Genomic DNA, 23,249 nt, shown 5'->3' with positions numbered 1-23,249 from the left:
GTGTGTCTCCCAGCCCCCAGCAGGCCAAAGCCTTCCCTGCCACCTCTCCTAATTGCAAATTAATCCATCACAAGGGTTGGAAACCCTCATCTTTTTGCCCTGCTCTCTCTGGGCCATGGCTTCTGGTGGGGACAGCACCCATGGAAGTGCTGAGAGTGTCTGCACTGTGCTGGAGCTGTGTAAACCTGAGGGTATCCACCAAACCAGCACTTGCAGCAGCCAGGGAGCTTAGCTAGGCCCCCTCACCCCCATGAACCTTCACTCACTAGCAGCCCCAGGAGAGCAGGCTGCACCAGGGACTGGGTTTGACCCCAGCCCCTTCCCTTTTCCAGGGGCCACCCCTGCAGCAGCAATCCCTGGTACCTGCATGGGCAAGAGCCTTCCTGCGGCACACTCCTCTCCTGCCCAGCACCTTGCTGGGGGGGACTGGGCAGCTGCAAAGGAGCTGGCACGAGGAAGGTGCTGTCAGCTGTGACTTGCCCTGAATGGAGCAGGATTAGTGAGGTGGGCAGCTGAGGGCAGCCCTTTTATTGCTGCTGTGGTTGGCATCTCCTTGTGGCCCTCCCCCCCCCCCCAGGCTTCCCCGTATGACCCCAGAGCCATGTTCCTACAGCCAGGCCCCACAGAGGACCATGTGCAGCCCAGCCATAGCTGCGTGCAAGATGGGGCATATTTCCACCCCACCCCAGCCAAGACGGTGTTAGAAGCACCCCAAAATTCTACGGGCTCAGCAGGGCACTCCTGACAGCAGAGGGCAGGCAGTGACCATGCTCAGCATGTCCCCTATCCCAGTCTGGGTCACCCTATGAGCCATCTCTGTGGGCGTTCCTGCCCTATGGGTGTCCCTGGTCCCAGGAGCATCCCCTCCCCTTGGGCATCCCTGTCCCACGAGCATCAGCCCCCCATGGCTAACCCTGCCCCAAGGGCATCCCCACATCACGGGCATCTCTCCACTACAGGTATCCCCTGCCTCATGGACATCCCTTCCCCATGAGTGTTCCTGCTCCAAGGACCTCCCCTCCCCATGGCCATCCCCTGCCCCCCCCCATGGCTGGGGGTGCCTGTGTGGACTCTGCTCCCTCCCAGTCTGTCCAGCCCCTTAGCTGCTCCCAGCCCTGTCTGCTGTGTGGGCTTCGGGGTTAGTTTGTTGTGGGGTGATGTCATGGCCCTGAGCTCTTGCCTGGGAGAGGGCAATGAGACATGTCCCCCCATTTGGGGTTTGGCAGCCTCTACTCAGGCCCTTCCCAAGGCACAATGCCTGTGAGTTTTGCTCGCATTGCTTGCCCTTGTGGCTGCTCCTGCTTGGCACCTTACGGGCAAACATTTTTCCTGGTATCAGTGGGAATGTCCCTGAGTACAATGTGTGCTGCTGCCTCTTGCCCAGCCATAGGTCCCCTCCAAGAAGAGCTGGGTACCAAGGTCTCTCCAGCCCCCTCAGGCAGCCTCCACCATCAAGGAGCTCCCCTTCACTGTCCCAACCTACCCCATCACTCTCAGACCCTCCTTGGCCAGCCCCTGCTCCTGCTGCCTGTGTCAGCTGTGTCCCAGTAACCCCAAGGGGTTGCAGAGCCCTGATGGGGTTCCCCCTGGTGCCGGTGGGGGGGCCAAGCCCCTTCCTTGGCCCTGCTGCCTGCGCCCAGGCCAGGGCAAGCACAGCCCTAGCGTCTCCCATTACAACACACCCCAAGGAGGTATATTTTTTAAAATACTTTATTTTTTCTCTCAATACTGACATTAAATAAAAAAATTACAAAAAAAACCCCAACACTAAAACATTCACGTCTCATCGAAACGGAAAAAAACAAAGCAGCTTGCATTTGTGTGCTGACCTGTCTTCTCGCTCCAGCAGTGTCCACCAGGTTTCTCTATGTCAAACTCCACAGGGACCAGTGGCACACCCTTGCCAGTCAAACAGGGTGATAAATTAAGCAAGCAGTGCCTAATGGGTCTCCTCACCCTGTGCCAGAACTGCAGCACCAGCTGGCTTCCCTGCCTCATATGATACAATGTACAGCTGTGCACCTAGCCCCAACGGACACCCCACACTTGCACACCCCACACCCCCTCTAAAGGACCCCCTGTTTCAAGTCAGTGATTCCTCTTTAAAAAAAAGGACTCCTATCATGGGGGGAATATTTTGGCAGAGGTTTTCTCAGTGGTGCTGTAGTGGAAGAGGAGCAGTACAAAGCCAGGTCAAACACGCCTCCTGCTCCATAGGAGCCTTTCCCAGGAAAAAAATCTGGCACAAGGCAGAGTGGGCCAAGAAAGGTAAGAACTATAAAAATTCTCCTAATGGAAATCCAAAGGTTTTAAAAAAAATACAGCATTTAAAAACAAAGCCAAATTGCCTCATGTGCCTCCCAGCTCCACCCTAACGCCCAGAAATATCTCCTGAATGAATTATCCCTGTAGAAAAATATAACCGTGCATTTCTCTTCCTAGTAAAATCCTGAAGGCTGAACGCAAACGCTAGTGAAAACCACAGCTCTGCTCACGCTTGGCTCTGCTTTTGCACCCAGGTTTGTGGTACATGTGCATGCGCGCATGCACGTACATGGTGTGCCACTCCAGGAACCCCAAAACAGGCAGTTTATCTAATGAGCTCTCTCTATATATGCATATTAAAAAAAAACAACAAAAAAAACCCAAGCCATCAATGCAAACTCAACACATCTGACCAAGAAAGCTCCACCTTGGGCTTTCACCCCCCTCCTCCTGCTTGCTGGGGCTCTCCAGGCAGAGGGTACAGGCAGGTGCTGCCCGAAGGCACCAGGCTGGATGGGACCATCCCCAAGTGCTTTATATTCCATTGTTTGGCACAGCTGAGGCTCAGTTGTAGGCTTGGCACAGGAGAGCGGACTGTGGTTGGACTCGGTACCCTGGTCACAGATTAGAAACAGGCTCCAGGGGGCCACCATGGGCAGGAGCAATCTCTCTGCCCTACGTGTGTGGGACAGTCTCCTCTGCACTGCAGTACAGCTGGGACCCTGAACAGCAGTAAGTATCAAAGAGGGGAAGAGAAAGCTAACAGTGGGGATATGAAGTCCTGCAGAATCCTATTTACACTGTGCCAAACCCCAACAAGTCCAGCCTCTTGTGGGAAAAGTGGCCTGAAAAGCAGGTGACATAAAAACCCAGAACATGATGCACCTCCCTGGGCAAAGGGCCTATGCCGCTTGCTTGTGCAAGGTGGAAAAGCTGGACCTCTGGGGAAAATTAAAAAGTTTGGCAGCCAGGAGAGCTGTAATGGGCAGGGCAGAAGCCTCCCCACTGCCAGAGTAGAAAATGGGCCAAGAGGGATGGGGGGGGGTGGCATGGGTTGGATGGGAATTTTGGGAAAGGAAAGTGGTGTGTGGGGGGGTATTTGCATTTGAAAGTGCTCTAGCACCTCTGCTCCATGCAGGCCAGATGCTGCGGCATGCGTGTTTGGAGTATTGCTGCCTGGAGGAGAGTCCCTGGACTCTAGGAGCACGGGAGGTGCTGCTTGAGGATCTGTCTCATCTGGGGAACTATTCTGTCCGGGAAGTGGATTTTGAACTCCACAATCAAGTCTCCTCGCTGGCTGGGGGCCTTGGGGAAGGGCAGCCTCTCCCCATGCAGTCTCTTCACTGTCCCTGGCTTGATGATGTCATTGCAGGGCAGTGGGATCACCCGCCCTTCAACGGTGGGAATGTTCACAGTGCAGCTGCATAAGGCCTGTGGGGAGAAGAGGGGGACACACTGTCAGATGGGGCTGCCACCCAAAATCATCCCCGCCAGCTGCACCGCTGCACCCCATCCCCCCACCGGCTACTCCCAGGGTTAAACTGCCTGGCTCTGTTTGAATGATGCCCATGATCAGTGCAGTTCATGCTCACCAGTGCAAGCCCAGGTCTGTACTGGTGCCAGCCAAACTGGGCTGCAGGAGCTATGCAGGAGAAGGGTGCCCCAGGAGTGGGGTGCCCCAGCCTCATGGGGGGAAGGACACCCCCCCCATCTCCTGGGCTCCCCGGGAGGCACCACCAGCAAGCGCCTGGCCACTCTCAGCAACAAGACAGGCTAAATTTAGCCCTTTCCCTTCCCCAGCCTCGCTGCCCAACTTCAGGCAGCTGAAAATCCAGCTGAGATCATCGGATGCCACCGTGGTTCATCAGCTGTCACCCTCCGGAGCCCAGCAGCTCTGCCCGGTGCTGGGGGTTATCTATAGCACAGCCCATGTCCCACTCCCCTCAACCAACAGCCCCCAAAAGGTTATGCCGGCGTGGGACAATGGTGTGGCCATAAGCTTTCCTGGAAGCTGAGGCCCCAGAGGGGCTGGTCCCCATCGCCAGTCCCTGTTGCAAAGCCAAGAGCCGGTTTCATGGGTGCCACCCCGTTGTACCCCAGCCCCCATCAGCAGCCGGGGTGGTGGGTGCCACGGCAGCCACAAGCCAGCCTGCATTAGTGAGTCACGTGACGTGGGAATGCAGCAAGAAAACCCTTGTATCCTTAAATAACTCAGACAGCTCTGGTGTACATGTGGGCAGGATCATCTCCAGGCTTTCGGCAAGGGAGAACAATGCTTCTGGGGGGAGGAGGGGGGGGTGGGGTGGGGGTTTGCAGGGGTATAGTCTCGAGCATCCCAAGCAGAGGGCTGGCACAGGCTTGTTCCTGCCCAGCATGCAAAGCACTCACCCCTCCAAGCAGGGTAGATGGGAGGATGTTCTGGATCCCCCTTCCCAGGAAAAGATTCTGGTGTCAGAGCAGGAGAAACATCTCTTTTTCTCATGCTGGCCACTGGCTCAGTGCCAACGGTTGCAGCTTCTGCAGCTGAGCCATCACAGTGGAACCTGTGCCAGAGCCAGCTCTTGGGCTCCAGTGAGCGGAGAACAGGAGAGCTGAGGCCATCTCCTTGCACAGCTCCTCTGCACAGGGAGGAGCTTCCTCCCAGGAAGAGCTTTTCTGGCTGCAGGAGGATGCCCATTGCCAGCTCCATGCGAGCAATGAGCGCTTGGCTGGATCTCCAGCAGGTTGAGGGGGAAGTGAAGGATGATCTCCCCATGTCAATACATTTCTGCCCCATGCTCACCCAAGGATGTTGGAACCCTCCTGCTTGTTGGTGCCCATCATCATGCACCATGGAGGGCTGCATGAGTCCACGTGTGTCAGGAAAAGGACATCTCCAGCCATAAAATGAGAAAGAGAGCAGGAACTCCCTATGGGCACATGTGGACAAGGCAAGCGGAGGGATGCAAGCAGGAGCAGGCAATAACAGTGAAGGCAGACAGGATCTTAATGTTTCCTTCCTAAAGCCAAGACACAAGAACCAGAGGTGATGGCTCTTCCGCCATATGTTCTTGTGTTTCATTCTTCTTGCCCAACTTTCCCAGCATTTGGGAAACTGGTTGCTGAAGTAACACCAGTAACCATGGGAGCTACCCTGCATCCTAGAAAGAGGCTCAGTTTATCCCTAGGTATTAAATCATAATGGATTTGATAGATGAACTCTGCACTGCACTGTGAAAGCTAAGCTTTATCTAGGACAGTGGCAGGTCCTCCTCTGCTCGCAGCAAAGCCGGGGGGGGGGGGCGGGGAATGTCACCACCGGTTGCATCTCAGCCGGGCGTTGATACATAGATGCTTCGAGGAAGGTGACTCCAGGTAAATGATGCAAAGCAGGTGGCTGCTGAGGGCAGGCATTAGGCAGGCAGCCCTCTTACACCTCTGGCTTCTGCAGCAGCCAGGCAGCGGCGCTCACCAAGGCAGCAACCACCCCATGCCACCCCTGTCTGGGTGGACATGGCACCCAGCAGGGCCAGGATGTGAGTGCTGGGAGGGTGTTGCCTCCCCGGGTTGCTCTGCGGAGGGGTCTGTGGGATGGAGGAGGAGGAGGATGCTCTCCTGACTGCCCCCAGCCTGAGCACCAGGTGTGTTGCTCCCCATGGCAGCCAGGGTGCTGGCAAGGGGTCTCCAGCATGGTCACAAGTCAGGTCACAGCACCCACCACCTGCCAGCTCTGCCTGCCAACACCGTGCTGTATTGCTCTTGTGGCAGCAGAAAAGACTAAAGCTCAGGCTAAAAAAAGGCAGACTTGCAAGGAGGAAGGGTGCAAGGAGAGCACCCAAGGCTACAGCCATAGGCTCAGGTAATGAAGAGGTTGTACTATGAGGCACTCTGTCACATACAGAGATGGTGGCATATGGAGTCGGGGAGCTCCCAGCATCTGCTTGTGCTCCAGAGCACTTAAGCTACTTCTTCTCATGGAAGATAAAAGCAGCAAAGTATCACCCTGCTCTGGCAAGCAGCAGGCTGCTGATGGCAGCCAGGCCAGCAGCTCCCTGAGGACACCCAGCACGTTGGGTTTGTGGAGGGGGAGGACAGAGACCAGACAGTCCAGCTCAAAGAGAGAAGGAATTTACCTGGACCAGCAATTTCCATCATTTTCTCTTTGTGACTGCATTGTGCAAACCAAACGCCAGCATGCATGCCTTGCTCACGGGCAGCTGGATGGAGATCACAGGTGCCCTGTGTGTGTGAGGCAGCTGGGGAGTCGCTCAGCACAGCAGAGCCGGTGCTTCCATGGGCCCAGCACCAGCACTTCTGGTGCAATAGCATGCGGGGCCAGAGCAGGTTTCTCCACTTGCTGCTCAAAGGACAACTCTGGGAGAGAGTCCCTCCGGCCTGAGCAGTGTGTGAACCTGGGCTAACGTGGTCTGGACATCAGGACAGCCAGCTTGGGGTTAATTTTACAGATGTGGGAATGCACAGAAGGAAATATCTGAGATATGGCATGTATGACTCTATAAATAAGGCAACCTCTCCTGAGTATTTCTGGAATGGCCAGGGGATCCAGCTACCACAGGAATAAACCTCTGCACTTTACACCGTGAAGGAAATTCAACTCCTAAGTCTGCAGGTTAACTTGATATGCTTTTGCTCCAGGAGCACCCAGATCTGCCTGACCCACGTGGCTGCCCCTTGCTCCCAGTATACCCGGTCACAGCCCCAGCTGGGATGCAGAGCCATCACAAAGCTCTCCCGACTTGCTGACACGCTAACGAGCTCATGTTTCCCTACCCCCAGGCCTGACCCATTGAGTTTATTTCTATTAAATGCATTTGAGAACATAAATCTGTCTTCAGAAAAAAAAAATCAGCTCATTAAGAAGACAGACAGTGTCTACAGTCTGAAAGGAACAGCAAATGGCAGCTGCCAAAAAGTCAATGTTAAATGCAGCTGCCAGCTGGGATTTATTAAAAGGTAGTTATACAGCAGCGGCGGTGAATGGCACATCTTGTACTGTTAATTTCAGAGAGTCAGAAGAGGCCTAGCTAAGAAGTAAAATTACTGAACAGAAAGTTGGTTCTGTTTTACCTCAAACCAGGACATTGGGCAATCTCTCCTTCCTCTCCCACCTTCACGCAGCTTGCTGGCTCTGATGCATCCAGCTCTGCTGTGACCTCCAGGACTGACAGCCTGTACATGTTGGGTTTTGCTCACTACCTGAATATTTCGTTTATTTGGTTCTTTATCTAGGGAAGCCAGAACCAAAGAAAACAGCTGGTTTTGGCTAAAGCATTGCTCAGCAAGGGCGAGGTACCACCTTTCTCTGCATGACTCTGCTCTCTGTCCGTGGGGAGAGGTACCCAGCGCTATCCTGGACAGTACCTAAGCCATAGCAGGCTCATCTATGAGAACAAGCAGGGACCAAACTCATGCCAGCAAACTTGGGTTTTCTCTTGTTCCTACAGAGGATCTGGGCTCTCTTCCAAATGTGAATACACTAAAAAAAAAGAAGGACAAGACATATGGGGAAGGGAGAAAATGGGTAAATACCACCTGTATTGGCTCAAGAAGCAAAGCATGTTCAGAAGAGACTGCAGCACTCATGTCCTACACCTGGCACAGAGGTTGAGCATCTCCAAAACCAAGCATGAGCTGGTCTCTGCAGCTCCTCTCTGCAGAGGTCTCTGCTCATGTCTCTCACAACCTACCTGGTCCTTCCTCATCAGCCCAGGACAGGGACTGACTCCTTGGCTGACATGTGCCGTGACCCAGCACCACCTCCCATCCCACTGAATTTCCCACTGATACCCACCTCTTTAAGACTGATGTTTGCAGTGTAGATCATGTTCGTCCCATCCCTCTTGAAGTGCGAGTGAGGCTTGTCCTTGAGGATGAAGATGATGTCAGCAGGGATGTTGTCTGGGGTGGCGTCCCCTTCTTTGGGGAATGTGATTTTGGTTCCCTCCTTCCAACCCCGTTTGATGACAATGTTTAGGATCTTGTCCTCAGTCCGCATGGTCCGGCCATCAGCATTGAGCCTTCTGCGGGTTATCTTCATCCTCTTGGTGGAACCATGGTAGATCTCTTCCAGGGACACCTTGAGCTCATGGATGACAGGTGGGTCCTGGACCTTTCTCTGTGTGTACAGGAACTCCTGGTGCCGCCGGTGAACCCCGTTAATGCTGTTGAAGCCAAACCGACCGAAGGCACTGAAAGGGTCATCATCATAATCAATATCCATATCTTCCTGGTCAAAACCATTGAACACCCGTGAGCAGCTGCTAGCAAAGAAGATATCAAAAGGGTTGGAGCCTCCAAAGAAGGATGCAAAGGCGGCATGGGGGTCTCCATGGAAGGTGTAGTGGAAAGTGTTCCCTGAGCTACCTGAAGAGCCACCTCCAGTTTTGAGACCTGGAAGAGAAGGGGGAAGACATGACATTAACGCTCCTTGCGGGCGGACGCTGTGCTGGGACCATACTTTCCACATGGGAGCATGGTCTCTGCTGGCTCCAGGCAGCCCTTCCAGCAGCTCCTGGGGGTGCAGGTCACCCCCTCCAGCCCAGCCACCTGTGGAGACCATGGGCCAGGAAGGCACCACCCCAACCCACAACACGCAGTCCTGCTCCTACACCCAGCAAGCTCAAAAGCTGTTCAGGATTTGTCCCCACTACCCTGACTGAGCACTTGCTTGGTTCTCTCCACCCGATTCATGGCCTTTTCATTTAAAACATTTCCTGACCGGCCCATCTCCATTTTTCCCCACGGGCAGGCTCCCTTCTGCCCAAATAGCTCTGTCTTTTGGGCTGCACCAATGGCTGCAGTCCAGGAGCATCACGTCCAGCATGTGAGAAAAGGCTTTGAGCTCAGTGAACGACCATGACTCTTGGTGGCAGAGCAGGTGGAGGTCAGCAGACCTCCAGGTTCGCACACAGCAGGAGGGATACAGCTCTCTGTTTACAGACTGTATAAAATGTCAGGTAAGTTCAAGGTTTGGATCTTTTGGCAACCATTCCTGTGGGAAACTCCCCTGCCAGACCTTGGGCAGGGCCTTACGTCACTGCAACTTTACCCCCAAAGTCCCAAGCAGCCAAGGCATACAACAAGTGGCCTCCAAAGAGGTCACACGTGCTCTGCAAGGCTATTTTTGACCAGGAGGGCCCGGGAAGGGTTAAGCCAAGCCTAGCTCAAGGACTATTTTCAGGGTACACCGGTGACAATGAAGGGCTATTTCTGATGGGCTGTCCCTCGTGCCAGCCCCCTGCAGCAGGAGATAGGAGTGGGACAAGCACAGAGCGGGCAAGTTTGGGGATCTTTTCTGATCAATGAAGTTTCTATCCTGGGGTGGGGGGACCTTTCACTTCACCTTGCCCACCCCAGCATGTGGGACTCAGAAGCCCCTCGAAATGCCGATCCCCAGGCCATACTGCTCCAAAAAAAAGGCATCTGATGGGAAATGAAAGGTGTGTGGGGCCATGGACCATGACTGGTCTGGAAGTCACTGCCTGGGAGGTGAATGGCAGTCCCTGTACTGCGACAGGTCTAGCCATCTCAGCGGCATCTCAGTCCCCCTCTCTCCAGCCACAAAACCTTTTCACGTTTTTCATCCCATTTCTGCCCTGGCTTTCTGTGTGTGATCAGGGCCGGTTCCCCAAAACGCCGACGGGGTTTTGTTTTGCTGGTACTCCCCATCCCACTGTGAGGAGGGGGCTGCTCTTCCCTCCCTCCTTAACTCGCTCTTATTTTAGCTGTCTTTGGCAATGGGGATTTCACCAAGAACTGAAGAGCCTCTGTCCCTAACAGACTGTACAGCCAGGAGGTTTCACCTTTAATCCCATGATGCCAGTCCAAGCAGGGTCCAATTTCAGTGGCACCTCCAGGGGAAGGCTGGTTTCCCACTTGAGACAACCTCTTCTCATTTTACACCACAGCAAATCACGTGGCTTGGGTGCATCCATCATAGCCCTGGCATAACTAATGGGTCGAGAATTAACCCACCACTAGTTAATTCTGCTGGTGGCTTGTTAAGGGATGCACCTGCCCACTAGCCCCACAAGACAGGCTGCATCTTCCACCCAGCAGCCTGTTCCTGCCAGACCTCCTGCTCTTTTAAGCACTCAAGCCCTGGGCTGATTAATGTAGATGCTATTTGGCACTCTCCTCGAATGGGGTTGTGCTCTTCCATCTTTGACTAATAAGGCCACCTGCGGTGGAATGGCTCTCCTCCTCTGTGCCAACCCCCAGACAACAGCAGCTGCTTTGCTTCAAAAAAAGACCTTTTACTTAAATTGAGAAAAGCTTTGAATCCTGTAGATCAGCCTGTATTGGGGAGGACAGTGGGACCAGTGCCCAAATGCAGGGGGAAATGCAGGCAAAAGCAATACTTCCCCACTGGGAAATTTAGGTTAATTAAAAGGTTGCTAACAAATTACCCCAGGTATGACCCAGGAGGTGAGCTCCTTCCACTTCCATCGTCTCAGACAGCTGCTGGGCTTTGGGGCAGAGGGTAGGGAGAGCCCGGCCAGCAGGGTGGAAAAATCAAGCAGCCCAGGGAGGAGCAGGTTGAGAGGTGATTTCTGGCATCAGCAGAGCTTTTGCTCTCCCTGATTCTGCGGCTATCAGCCCTATTTCGGAGGAAGGCATGGATCACCAGGACAACTCCAGGTGCACTGAGGGTGTGAAAAAACTCCCTCACCTATAAAAACCTATTTGGACTAAGCACCCCTGCCTTCGAGTAGCAGTGCTTGTCCCCTTACCTTCCTCACCATACTCATCATAAACAGCTTGTTTCTTGGGGTCACTCAGGACGTCGTAAGCCTCCGCAATCTCCTTGAACTTCTCCTCGGCATTGGGGTCTCTATTCTTATTGGGGTGATACTTCAGGGCCATTTTCCGGTAGGCTTTCTTGATTTCATCCTCATTGGCACCAGACTGGATGCCCAAAATCTTGTAATAGTCCTTCCCCATGATGACGATGCTGCTGGGAGCCGAATACTTATTCCTGAAAGCAGAAATACAGCTCTTTGTAAGGTGAATATCACACTCGGGCAGCTGGGGATCGGACTGACACGCACTTATTGCAGAGCTGCCGCTCCCAGCGTCCCACCAGCCAACAGCACCAGAGCCAGCTCAAGTCCACACTTTCTGCCAGAGGTCAGCGCCCTGGTGCCAGGATGTGCCCTGGCTCCGGTTTTACTTCCCTGAGCCCCACAATGGGGATGGGGAGACTCATCTCTGAGGCTGATGGGGAGAGGGAGAGCCTGAGCCAGGGCACCACATTATTATACAGACCACGCCACTGCTAACGTCAGGCAAGGACCGCATCCCCATCCCATCCACCCCCCCGCCGAGCCAGGAGGGCTGAGCCATGTCTAAATGTAGCTGCCGGCATGTCCCGTCACCCCCCTTCCCCCCTGGCTCTCTCCCAGCTGGGGACCTGGGACTTGAGGCCAGGTGATAACAGCAGGTTTTTGGAAGCTGAAAGCAGCTGCAGGGACCGTACTGCTGCCTTCACCTTAAAGGAACTTCAAACATTTTATTCCTGAAAGCAATTGGCATTCACCTCCAGCATGTGAGAGACATAATTTGTATTTAGCAAAGAGAGAATGAAGCCATTAGACAGAAACATCTTGTGATAGTGGGGGGCGTTTTTTTTATTTGCTTTTAAAAAAACCACTTTCTAGCCTGACAAGCTAGCCCCAAGTCCTTCTCACCAGGGCTGCTCTCTATCACATCATCCCCCAGCCTGTATTGATAACGAGGGTTGTCCCGACCCAAGTGCAGGACCTTGTACTTGGCCTTGTTGAACTTCATGAGGTTTGCTCGGGCCTACCTCTCTAGCTCATCTAGGTCCCTCTGGACAACATCCCATCCCTCTGGCCTGTCAACCGCACCACTCAGCTTGGTGTCATAGAATCATAGAATCTTCATGGTTGGAAAGGACCTTTGAGATCATCGAGTCTTTGTTCTTGTGGGGGACTTCAACTTCCCAGACGTCTGCTGGAAATATAACACAGCAGAGAGGGAACAGTCCCGGAGGTTCCTGGAGTGTGTGGAAGACAACTTCCTAACACAGCTGGTGAAGGAACCAACTAGGGGAAGTGCCCTACTGGACCTACTGTTTGTTAACAGAGAAGGTCTTGTGGGGGATGTAAAGGTTGGAGGTCGTCTTGGGCACAGTGACCATGAAATGGTAGAATTTTCAATTCTTGGTGAGGCAAGGCGGGGAGCCAGCAGAACTGCCACCTTGGATTTCCGAAGGGCAGACTTTAGCCTGTTTAGGAGCATGGTTGAGAGTGTCCCTTGGGAGGCAGTTTTGAAGAGCAAAGGTGCCCAGGAAGGCTGGTCATACTTCAAGCAGGTGCTCTTAGAAGCACAGGAGAAGGCCATCCCCATGTCTCGAAAAATGAGCAGACAGGGAAGAAGACCAGCCTGGCTAAATAGAGAGCTTTGGCTGGACCTCAGGGAAAAAAGGAAAGCTTACATTCTCTGGAAAAAGGGATTGGCAATTTATGAGGATTATCAAGATATAACAAAGCTATGTAGGGGGAAAATTAGAAGGGCCAAAGCTCAATCAGAACTCAGCTTGGCCACTGCAGTTAAAGACAACAAGAAGAGATTTTTCCAGTATATCAATAGAAAAAGGAAGACTAGGGAAAATGTAGGCCCACTGATGAATGAGACGGGTGCCCCAGTGGTAGAAGACACAGAGAAGGCAGAGCTACTGAATGCCTTCTTTTCTTCGGTCTTCACTGCTAAAGCTGTCCCTCATGAATCCCATACCCTGGAGGCAAGGGGAAAGGTCTGGAGAGAGGAAGATTTTCCCTCAGTTGAGGAGGACCAGGTCAGAGACCACTTGGCCAAGCTGGACATTCATAAGTCCATGGGCCCTGACGGGATGCACCCACGAGTGCTGAGAGAGCTGGCAGGTGTTATTGCTAGACCAATCTCCATGGTCTTTGAAAGGTCATGGAGAACAGGAGAGGTGCCTGAGGACTGGAGGAAGGCTGCCATCACTCCAATCTTCAAAAAAGGCAAGGAGGAGGAGCCAGGGAACTACAGGCCGGTTAGTCTCACCTCTGTCCCTGGGAAGGTAATGGAGCGACTCATTCTGGATGTCATCTCCAAACACGTTGAGGAACAGGAAGTCATTGGAAGTGGTCAGCATGGATTTACCAAGGGTAAATCATGCTTGACCAATCTGATAGCTTTCTATGATGTTATAACTGGTTGGCTGGATGAGGGCAGAGCCGTAGATGTCATCTACCTTGACTTTAGCAAGGCTTTTGACACTGCCTCCCATAACATCCTCATTAGGAAGCTGAGGAAGTATGGGCTAGATGGGGTGACAGTGAGGTGGATCGAGAACTGGCTGAGTGACAGAACTCAGAGGGTTGTGATCAGCGGCACAGAGTCCAGTTGGAGGCCTGTAACCAGTGGTGTCCCCCAGGGGTCAATACTCGGTCCAATTTTGTTCAGTATATTCATTAGTGACCTGGATGATGGGACAGAGTGTATCCTCAGCAAGTTCACTGATGATACTAAACTGGGAGGGGTGGCTGACACTCCAGAGGGCCGTGCTGCCATCCAGCGTGACCTGGACAGGCTGGAGAGCTGGGCAGAGAAGAACCTAATGAGGTTCAACAAGGACAAGTGTAGGGTCCTGCACCTGGGGAGCAAGAATGTCAGGCACCAGTACAGGTTAGGGGTGGACCTGCTGGAAAGCAGCTCTGAAGAAAAGGATCTGGGGGTCTTGGTAGACAGTAAATTATCCATGAGCCATCAATGTGCCCTTGTTGCCAAGAAGGCCAACGGAATTCTGGGCTGCATAGGGAAGAGTGTGGCCAGTAGGTCAAGGGGGGGCATTCTGCCCCTCTACTCTGCACTGGTGAGGCCACAACTGGAATACTGCATCCAGTTTTGGGCTCCCCAGTTCAAGAGGGACAGGGAACTATTGGAGAAAGTCCAGCATAGGGCAACAAAGATGATTGAGGGATTGGAGCATCTCCCTTATGAGGAAAGGCTGAGAGAGCTGGGACTCTAGCCTGGAGAAGAGAAGGCTGAGGGGAGACCTTATTATGGCATATAAGTATCTAAAGGGTGGGTTGAAGGAGGATGGTGCCAGACTCTTTTCATTGGTTCCCAGTGACAGGATGAGGGGCAATGGGCACAAGTTAGAACATAGGAAGTTCCATTCTAATACACGGAAAAACTTCTTTACAGTGAGGGTGACAGAGCACTGGAACAGGCTGCCCAGGGAGGTTGTGGAGTCCCCTTCTCTGGAGAATTTCAAGACTCACCTGGATGCAGTCCTGAGTAATGTGCTCTAGGCAATCCTGCTTTAGCAGGGGAGTTGGACTAGATGATCTCTAGAGGTCCCTTCCAACTCTGAAGTTTCTGTGATTCTGAGTCCAACCATACACACACACAAAAAAAAAAACCCCACAAACAAACAACCTACAATCTCTGCCCTTCAGAGCATGCCCTGAAGTGCCAAATCTAGACGTTTCTTAAATACCTCTAGGGATGGTGACTCAACCACCTCCCTGGGCAGGCTGTTCCAGTGCCTGACCACTCTTTCAGTAAAGGAATTCTTCCTAATGTCTGATCTAAACCTCCCCTGCCGCAACTTCAGGCCATTTCCTCTGGTCCCGTCATTATTCACCTGGGAGAAGAGGCCAACACCCACCTCTCTCCAACCTCCTTTCAGGTAGCTGTAGAGGGCAATGAGGTCTCCCCTCAGCCTCCTCTTCTCCAAGCTAAACATGCCCAGCTCCCTCAGCCTCTCCTCATATGACCTGGTCTCCAGAAACCTCACCAGCCTGGTAGCTCTCCTCTGAACACGCTCCACCACCTCAATGTCCCTCTTGTACAGAGGGGCCCAGAACTGAACACAGTCATTGGCAAACTTGCTGAGGGTGCACTTGACCCCACTGTCTAAATCATTGATGAAGATATTGAACAGCACCGGTCCCAGTACGGATCCCTGAGGGTCACCACTTGTCACCCCTCTCCATCTGGACACTGAGCCATTGACCACCACCCTCTGGATGCGACCATCCAGCCAGTTCCTTATCCACCGAACAGCCCACCCATCAAATCCATATCTCTCCAACTTAGAGAGAAGGATGTTGTGGGGGACCGTGTCAAAGGCCTTACAGAAGTCCAGATAGATGATATCCATTGCTCTTCCCTTGTCCACTGATGCAGTCACTCCATTGTAGAAAGCCACCAGGTTGGTCAGGCAGGACTTGTCCTTAGTAAAGCCATGCTGGCTGTCTCGAATCACCTCCCTGTCTTCCATGTGCCTTAGCATAGCTTCCAGGAGGATCTGTTCCATGATCTTCCCAGGCACAGAGGTGAGGCTGACAGGGCGGTAGTTCCCAGGGTCCTCCTTTCTACCCTTTTTAAAAATGGGTGCAATGTTTCCCTTTTTCCAGTCACCAGGGACTTCACCTGACTGCCATGACTTTTCAAATATCATGGAGAGTGGCTTGGCAACCACATCAGCCAGTTCCCTCAGGACTCTGGAATGCATCTCATCAGGTCCCATAGACGTCTATATGTTCAGGTTCCTCAGGTGGTCACGAACCTTGTCTTCACTTACAGTGGGAGGGACTTTGTCCCCCAGGTCCCCATCTTGTGGTCCTTCAACTTGGGAGGCATGAGGAGAGAGGCTGGCAGGGAAGACCAAGGCAAAAAAGTTGTTGAGAACCTCAGCCTCCTCCTCATCTCTTGTTACCAGTTTGCCATTCTTGGTCATCAGGGAGGGTATGCTTTCTTTAACCTTCCTTTTCTGGCTGACATACCTGTAGAAGCCCTTCTTGTTATTCTTAGCACCCCTTGCCAAGTTCAGCTCCAGCTGCACCTTGGCCTTCCTGACCTCATTCCTACATAACAGGGCAGCATCCCTATACTCTTCCCAGGACACCTGATGCTGCTTGAACTGCCTGTGCAGTTCCTTCTTGCCTTTTAGTTTGACCAGCAGGTCCCAGCTCAGCCATGCTGGTCTCCTCCCTTTCTTGCTTGATTTCTTACACCTGGGGATCGAGAGCTCTTGTGCTCTATGGAAAGCATCCTTGAAGATCTGCCAGCTGTGTTCTGCCCCCTTGTCCCTGAGGACCATTTCCCAAGGAGTCCTATTGACTAACTCCTTGAAGAGCTGGAGGTTTGCTTTCCTAAAATCCAGGGTCCTGACTAGGCTCCTCGTCTGGCACGTATTCCTCAGGACCGTGAACTCCACCAGTGCGTGGTCACTGCAGCCCAGGCTGCCTCCAATCTTGACATCCCCAATGAGCTCATTTGCATTGGTGACTATGAGGTCCAGTATGGCATCCCCTCGGGTAGGGCTGTCTATTTCCTGTCTTAGGAAGTTATTGTCGAGGCACTCCAGGAACCTCCTGGATTGTCTACAGCTCACCATTTTCCAGCAGATGTCAGGGTGGTTGAAATCCCCCAGCAGGAAGAGAGCCTTCAAGCACGATGCCTCCTGTAGCTGGAGGAAGAAGGCTTCATCAGTAGGCTCCCCTTGATCAGGTGGCCTGTAGTAGACACCAACCACAAGGTTCCCCATGTTGCCTTGGTCTCTAATTTCTACCCATAAGCTTTTGATTTCCTCTTGGCTGTTCTTTAGGGACAGCTCTTCACACTCTATCCCTTGCTTAACATAGAGGGCAACACCTCCGACCCTCCTTCCTTGCCTGTCCCTTCTGAACAGCCTATAAGCCATCAATTGCCACATTCCAGTCGCAGGATACGTCCCACCAGGTTTCAGTTATGGCCACTATGTAACAGGGCACATTACTCCAGGGCCATGCCTATACTAAGGCATGGAAAACCTGGTGGCTGTAACCCAAGGAAGGAAAAGGATGGTCGATTAATTCATCCCCAAGGCACGCAGCTGGAGCAGCAAACACCAGCGGGGTCAATGGAAACCCAGAGAGCAGCTGGAGGAGACAGGAGAGCAGCTCCTCTGAGCAGAGGCTGAGCAAGCCCCACGCTCCTCCAACGACACTTCCCATTGCTTCTTGCCCTTCAGTTTTCTGATGGCAAAATCCTGTCCCTCCCAAATCTGGCCTGCCGTGCCCTGCCTCACACAGCACAGCTTGGTGCTTGCCCCTGGCCCTGTTCTTCTCCAGGTGTTGCCCCCAGTAGACCTGCTGCTCTCTGCTAAGTCCTTGTGCTCATGTCCTGCTCCCCGCTATGGTCCAGGTTTCATCCTCTCACCCCATCCTTGCTCCAAACACCCCTGGGCAGCCCCAGCCAGTCAAGTCCCTCCAGCAGATGGATTTCCACATCAGGTGTGAGCCTTGGCCCTTTCCTTCACCATCATACAAGTTACCAGATGTTCCCCCAATCCCCCCCCCCCCCCAGCAGCTCAGATGAGGGTGGCTGGGCACCCCCGGGGGTGCACATCCACAGTGCTGCACTGAGCCCCTGGCATCAATCCCAAGCATCCAAGGCTTGCCTTGGGTCATGTCTTTGGCAATAACCCCTCTACAGCTGGATAGCTGCTACAGGGGCTTGGAAATTGGCCTCCTTGATCTGAACCATCAACTTCTGCTCTTTTTTTCCCCAGCTGCAGAGCGGTTACTTTGCTGTAAGTGGGGAGGAGGGCTAAAGTACCCAATGCAGAAGGGCTGACGGGCACAGATGGCGCAGAAGGTAGATGGGGGTACCTGAAGATGTGTGAGGCAGCCCAGGGGGGCACATAAGAGACAGAAGGTCCCTGTGTGCGTAAAGAGCATCTGACAGTGTCTCCCGTGGCAGCTCCTGAATGCCAGCACGTTTTGGTACTGGCTTCCCAGCAGGAGCCCGCCAGCTCCCGTGCAGAGCCACCATTGCCACCCAGCCCACACAGGTGCTAGGGGATACTCTACCCCCTGCCTGCCTCCACCTCCCCATCTGCCCTCCCCGTGGGGCCAGGGGGCTGCAGGAGACCCTGGGGCGAGCAATGAGGGAGGGGAGGTCTGAGAGGTAACCTGTCGATCCCCCCACCAAAGGTCACCCCAGCACCTCCCTACCCCACAGCAGCCTCTGGTGTGGGGCAGGGGCTCCCCACAACTAGGACCAGGATTTGGTCCCTGTCTGGATGATGCCAACCCTCCTGCAGCAAGGGCAAGCGAGGCAGCACTGAAGACAACCCCGTTGTACCCCGGCTCAGGAGATGCAGAGGTCTCAAACCTTCAATTTTTCCCTCCAGGGATCACAGTGTTCAGCTCCGACCCTGCACAGCCCAATCTGAGGGCACCACTGGGACCACCCTGCCCATCCAAAACACCATGGTGCTTCCCACAAAAGTATGCCTCACCCCATCAAAATGCTGTCGCCCCCCTCAAGATCTCTGGTCTTGACTGCTGAGGTATCTTTGGCTGGGGTGGGGATGCTTGCTGGGTGATGCTCTCCCAGCTTGGGGAGCCCTTTGTCTGTCTGGGCTCAGGGAAGGGGGAATTTCTCTGCTGAAACTCAGCCCCGCGCTGCAGTTTACTGTGCTGGTGAGGACCAGACACCAGCAGGTGACTTGGTGGGCTAAAGCACGCTCCGGAGGCAATACTCATATGTGCAGTGGTAAAACACGACTCTGTCCCAGAAGAGCCTCCTTCCATCCCTCACACCTCCCAGGGGTTCAGCTGCACCTTGCTACCACTACCTCTCCTCTCCCCCTTCTGCTCAGTCATCCTCTCCTGCCTTCCCATTTAACCCCCTCGGGAGCAGTGGGGAAGGTGTCGCAAGGCGGGTTTCAGGTGGGCAAGCAATTTCTGCATTCACCCTTCCAACCAGGATGCCTTAGGACAAGCTGCAGCCACCCAGCTGTGGAGAAAACCACAAACTTTCCCCAGCTGGGGCTGGCCCTGCCAATACAGCCCAGCCTCCATCCTCCTCTTGCAACCACAAGAATTAAATAAAAAAATAAATCTTTGTTACAGCCCTGCACATGACATCCGCCCATGCAACCTCTGGATGAGCGTGCCAGCTGAATAGTGATCATTTGACATAATCCCTCTGCTCAGCAGACATGTAAGAGAACAAACCCATGCAGGCAGCAGCACTGGGGAGATCTTTTTCTGTCTTGGGGTGCAAGGTCACTGCAGGATGCCATGCACTGGAGATGGGCACCAATTGGCACCTTGGGTGTCATCGCACATCGCTCCTCGGTAACGAGGGCGAGAAGCAGAAACCCACTTACCAAAACTTTATGAACACATTCAGAGTCCAAGCTGTCATTTTTAAAGGCTCTAGTTTTATTTTAAACATCACGGTTGTCCGAAGGCACCATTGTGTGCCCAGATGGGAGGCACCAGAGAGTGGCAGGGGGATGGAGGAGAGAAAGGTGCCAGCTCCTGACAAGGATGCTGCTGCCGCCAAGCAATGCTCTTGTGGCGAGCCTCCCCCTCTGGCTCCTCCAGCACACTGAAAAGGCAACTCCTTTCCAGCCTGGTGGCTGCAGCTGGCTCCAACCTCCACTCCCAGGACAGCTCTGAAACAGCTTTGACTGTGGGTGAGCAGGCATCAGTGTGGTGTGGGGAGCTGACATCCTTTGTGCACTTCCCACCCCGCTGCAGCAAGGTGCCTGGACCCCAGTTGCCCTGTTACCATCACGCTCACCACATAGCCTCTGCTGCTGCCAAGTAGCAAGAGCGAGGAGCCCCTGGGGTCCCCAGAAATTACTTGCTCACACCCAGGGTTGTGCACCCACAAGGCTAATAGGGGAGGAAGAAAAGTAGGGTAGCAGTGATCTGCCAGGCAGAAAAAGTTGTGTTAACCAGCTTGCACCTCCCTGGTTTTCCCCTTCTGATGTGCAGGGGTCCCTGTGTCCCCCTCCCTGGGTGCCGGCACTGATCCCCCCAGAAGAAGGGGTCTGACCACCATGCTCCCACCCAGTGTCTGGAGCTGCCCGCCAGCTGCGGGCTCCTAGCTCTCCCTGCCCAGCAGTGCAAAACCTATTTCTGAGAAGTCACCTTCAGACACGCCAAGGAAATCCAATGCCACCATGTCTCCCCTGTCCGTCACCATAACTCAAGGGCCGTAGAGAGCATCCTCTCTGGATGCCCACCACCGAAACAGGGCAGCCGTAGCCAGGACATCACCAGGCGGCTCCTGCATCCCACCCTTGGCAAGCAAAACACCAGGCAGGTGACAGACCCCTACCCACTGTTTCCCCAGGGGTTGGGGTCCAGTGGGACGCTGAGAGCTGAGCATCGGGGTTGGCAAGCCGGGGTGGGTGCATAACTCTCGGTGCGGCTCCAGAAAAGCAGGATGGCCGGGCCAGCATGGCAGTGTATCCCAGGTTTGGTCAGGGAAACAGAAGGGATCTCTGAGCATTGGGGCAGGCAGAGCCACCAGTGCCTGTGCCGCCTGGCAGCCACAGGGAACCAGGCAGCAATGTCATGACTACCTGAAATGAATCATCCCCTCCCCAGCCCCCACCCCCTGCCTGCCTCCCCCTCCCCACCGACAGCCCCACTGGGGTGCAGACACCTTCGTGGGGACTGGGTTAACCCTCCCCTCACTGCCTCTGCCTGCACGGCCGGATTCGAGCCTACCTGGGGATGGGTCAAGCCCCACTCAATGTCTCCCCATATAGGGTCCCCCACTTCCAGCCACACTGGAGTGTTAACCCCCACTGGTGTGGGGATGAGGTCAAGCCCCCCCATACCCCCCCCCCCAGTGTCCCATTTAGGGGCTCAGTGAGAAGCTGTCACCTTCGTGGGGGAGGGGTTCACACCCGCCTCGATTGTGGACAGAGGTTAACCCCCTCCTTGCTGGCCCCTCTGACCCCATTACTGTTACCTGGGGGGAAGTTGCTTGTTACCCATTTCCTCACCACCTGGTTCAGCCCCACTGGGATACACTGGTGCCCCCAACGGGGAGTGTGTGTGTTCAACCCCTTCCTGGCCACACCACACAGCTCCAACAGGGCACATTACTCCCTCCAAAGCAGGAGGGGAGAGAGTGGTTAACCCTCATCTCACCACCCTCTCCAGCCCCACAGGGATGCCCCAGGGAGGGGGAGGTTTAACCCCTTCCTCCCACCCCCTTCAGACCCACGGGGACACCCTGTCACTAGGTAGGGCAGAGCAGTTAACCCTGATCCACAGCCCCACCAGGAAACCTTGTCACCCCATGGGAGCAGAGGGGCTAACCTCCCTTCTCAGCCCCATAGAGCCACCCTATCACCCCATAGGGCAGAGGGACTAATCCCCCTAGCCCTATATCGACACCCTGTCACCGTATAAGGCAGGGGGACTGACCCCCCCCCCCCGCCCCTCAGCAGCACCCTGTCAGTCCATAGGGCAGAGGGACTGACCCCCCCGCCCCAGTGGGGCACACTGTCACCGCAGGGGGCGGAGGGGCCGAGCCCACGTTCCCACCGAGACGCCAGTGCCGCTGACAGGCTGTGGGGCAGCGCAGTGGGGCAGGGCCGCCACCGCCCCGGCACTCACCGCTTGCGCTGTCCCGTCAGGGGAGTCCCGCTCGCTCGCTCGCTCGCTCGCCCGCCCGCCCGCGCGTGCGTGCGTGCGTGCGTGCGTGCGTGCCGTGCCGTGCCGTGCCGTGCCGTGCCGTGCCGTGCCGTGCCGTGCCGTGCCGTGCCGTGCCGTGCCGTGCCGTGCCGTGCCGTGCCGTGCCCCACCCCGTTGGGTCGGGGGGTGTGAGGGTATGGGTGTGGGTGGGTCAGCCATCACGCCGCGCTCATTGGCTTGCCCCGTCTCCCTATGGCCACCGCCCATTGGGAAGTTCAAGCCGGTACCACCCCTTCAGGGCGCTCTCATTGGTCAGGCACCCGCCCTGCTGCGCCGCGCTGGCTGTTTATAGCGGTGGGATGGGCCAGGGAATTTTCTGGAAGGCTGTGGTGTCACTGGGATGTTGAGTGTCAAGTTCTTCCCCCTCGTGCCTGGGTGTGGGGCTAGGATTGGGGCCATAACTATGAGTGGGTATGCGGCTGGCCTCCATGTGGGGTGGGGGCTTCATAGGCTCTAGTGGGTCAGAGTGGGCTGAGGGCATGTCTCCCGCCTGTATGGGGCAGGGCATGAGACCTGTAGGAGCATTTCTGTGGTGCTCATGTGGGTCCTGGGGCTGTGTGAGGGCTAGGGGCTCCCAGACCCAGGGCAGCTCTGGGGCTGGGATGTGCAGGTCCTGGGGCCTGCTGGGGGAGGGTCCTGTGCAGGGCCTGGCAGCCTGTTGCTGCTCCCTAGTGTGGTGATGACTGTCCTGAGTGGGCACTTGGCTGCAGGCAGGACTTGGGTCATGCTGAAGCATGTTTCCTGTGGTTTTGGGGCTGGGAAGTGCTAGGTGGGCTCCTGGCCTGTCCCAGGGTGGAAAAATAAGAAGAGAAGCTTGCTGGGAGCAGATGTGCTGGAGGGTGAAGCCCTCCAGGGAGGTAGGGAGGCACTTGAGCTATCTTCTTCCTTGGAGCAAGGTATGTTCCTGTGGCCTGGCTGTGCTGGTGAGGCTGGAGGACAGTGTGAACTTCCTGAAAGCCCTGCCTGTGCTAAGGCAGTGTCTTGCTTCACATGGGGCTGGCTGGGACAGGGAGGCAGAATGAGCCCTGCAGAGTCACTGCATGGGGCAGTTTGAGGGTGTCTGATGGGGTGAGTATCTAGTTCCCAGGGACAGTGCTGTACCTGGATCAAACACCTGATGTGCTGAGGCTCATTATTTCTGCAGCAGAGGCTTCCCTGCCTTGGTGTCAGCTGAGGTGCTTTAGTCCTAGAATGGTGCAAGGACTTGCCTCAGGGTATCCTTTTTCGTCAGGAAAAAGCCATGGGTCCCCCTGAAGCCTGGGTCTTGTGCAAGGCTTAGGGGGCTGCATTTAAAACCAATCCTGATGTGTTTGCCTTGGTGTGACCCAGCTCTGCAACAGCAGTGCCTACAGCTGTGACCAGCTAGCAGTGAAGCTGCATAGCCAAGCATTGTTTCTCTGCAAAGCCCCATCGTGCATCCCCTTCCGAGGGGAAAGTGTGCTTGGGCTTTTGCCATGTGAGTTGCCCTCCTGATTTCTGTGACGTCCT

General features: G+C 54.7%; 1 protein-coding gene across 4 annotated transcripts; it reads right to left on the bottom strand.

Annotated features, from left to right (window-relative positions):
* Positions 1–1,702: 1,702 nt before the first annotated feature.
* Positions 1,703–21,926, bottom strand: LOC141735558 (dnaJ homolog subfamily B member 5-like). 4 transcript variants are annotated; one of them, XM_074568536.1, is made up of 5 exons: positions 21,684–21,810; positions 16,661–16,735; positions 10,998–11,242; positions 8,057–8,655; positions 1,703–3,696 (listed from the first exon to the last, which is right to left on the bottom strand). In XM_074568536.1, exons 3-5 carry the CDS (start codon positions 11,206–11,208, stop codon positions 3,463–3,465), a joined length of 1,044 nt encoding a protein of 347 aa, XP_074424637.1. In that variant the 5' UTR covers positions 11,209–11,242; positions 16,661–16,735; positions 21,684–21,810; the 3' UTR covers positions 1,703–3,462. The 4 variants fall into 4 exon arrangements, with proteins under 4 accessions (XP_074424637.1, XP_074424636.1, XP_074424638.1 ...); XM_074568538.1 differs by lacking the exon at positions 1,703–3,696 and adding an exon at positions 7,140–7,741 and having other exon boundaries at positions 21,684–21,869; XM_074568535.1 differs by lacking the exon at positions 16,661–16,735 and having other exon boundaries at positions 21,684–21,926.
* Positions 21,927–23,249: the final 1,323 nt, after the last annotated feature.

The sequence above is a fragment of the Larus michahellis genome, chromosome W, assembly GCF_964199755.1.
Source record: "Larus michahellis chromosome W, bLarMic1.1, whole genome shotgun sequence".
NCBI classification, from domain to species: domain Eukaryota; kingdom Metazoa; phylum Chordata; class Aves; order Charadriiformes; family Laridae; genus Larus; species Larus michahellis.
This window is presented reverse-complemented; position numbering and strand designations above follow the sequence as displayed.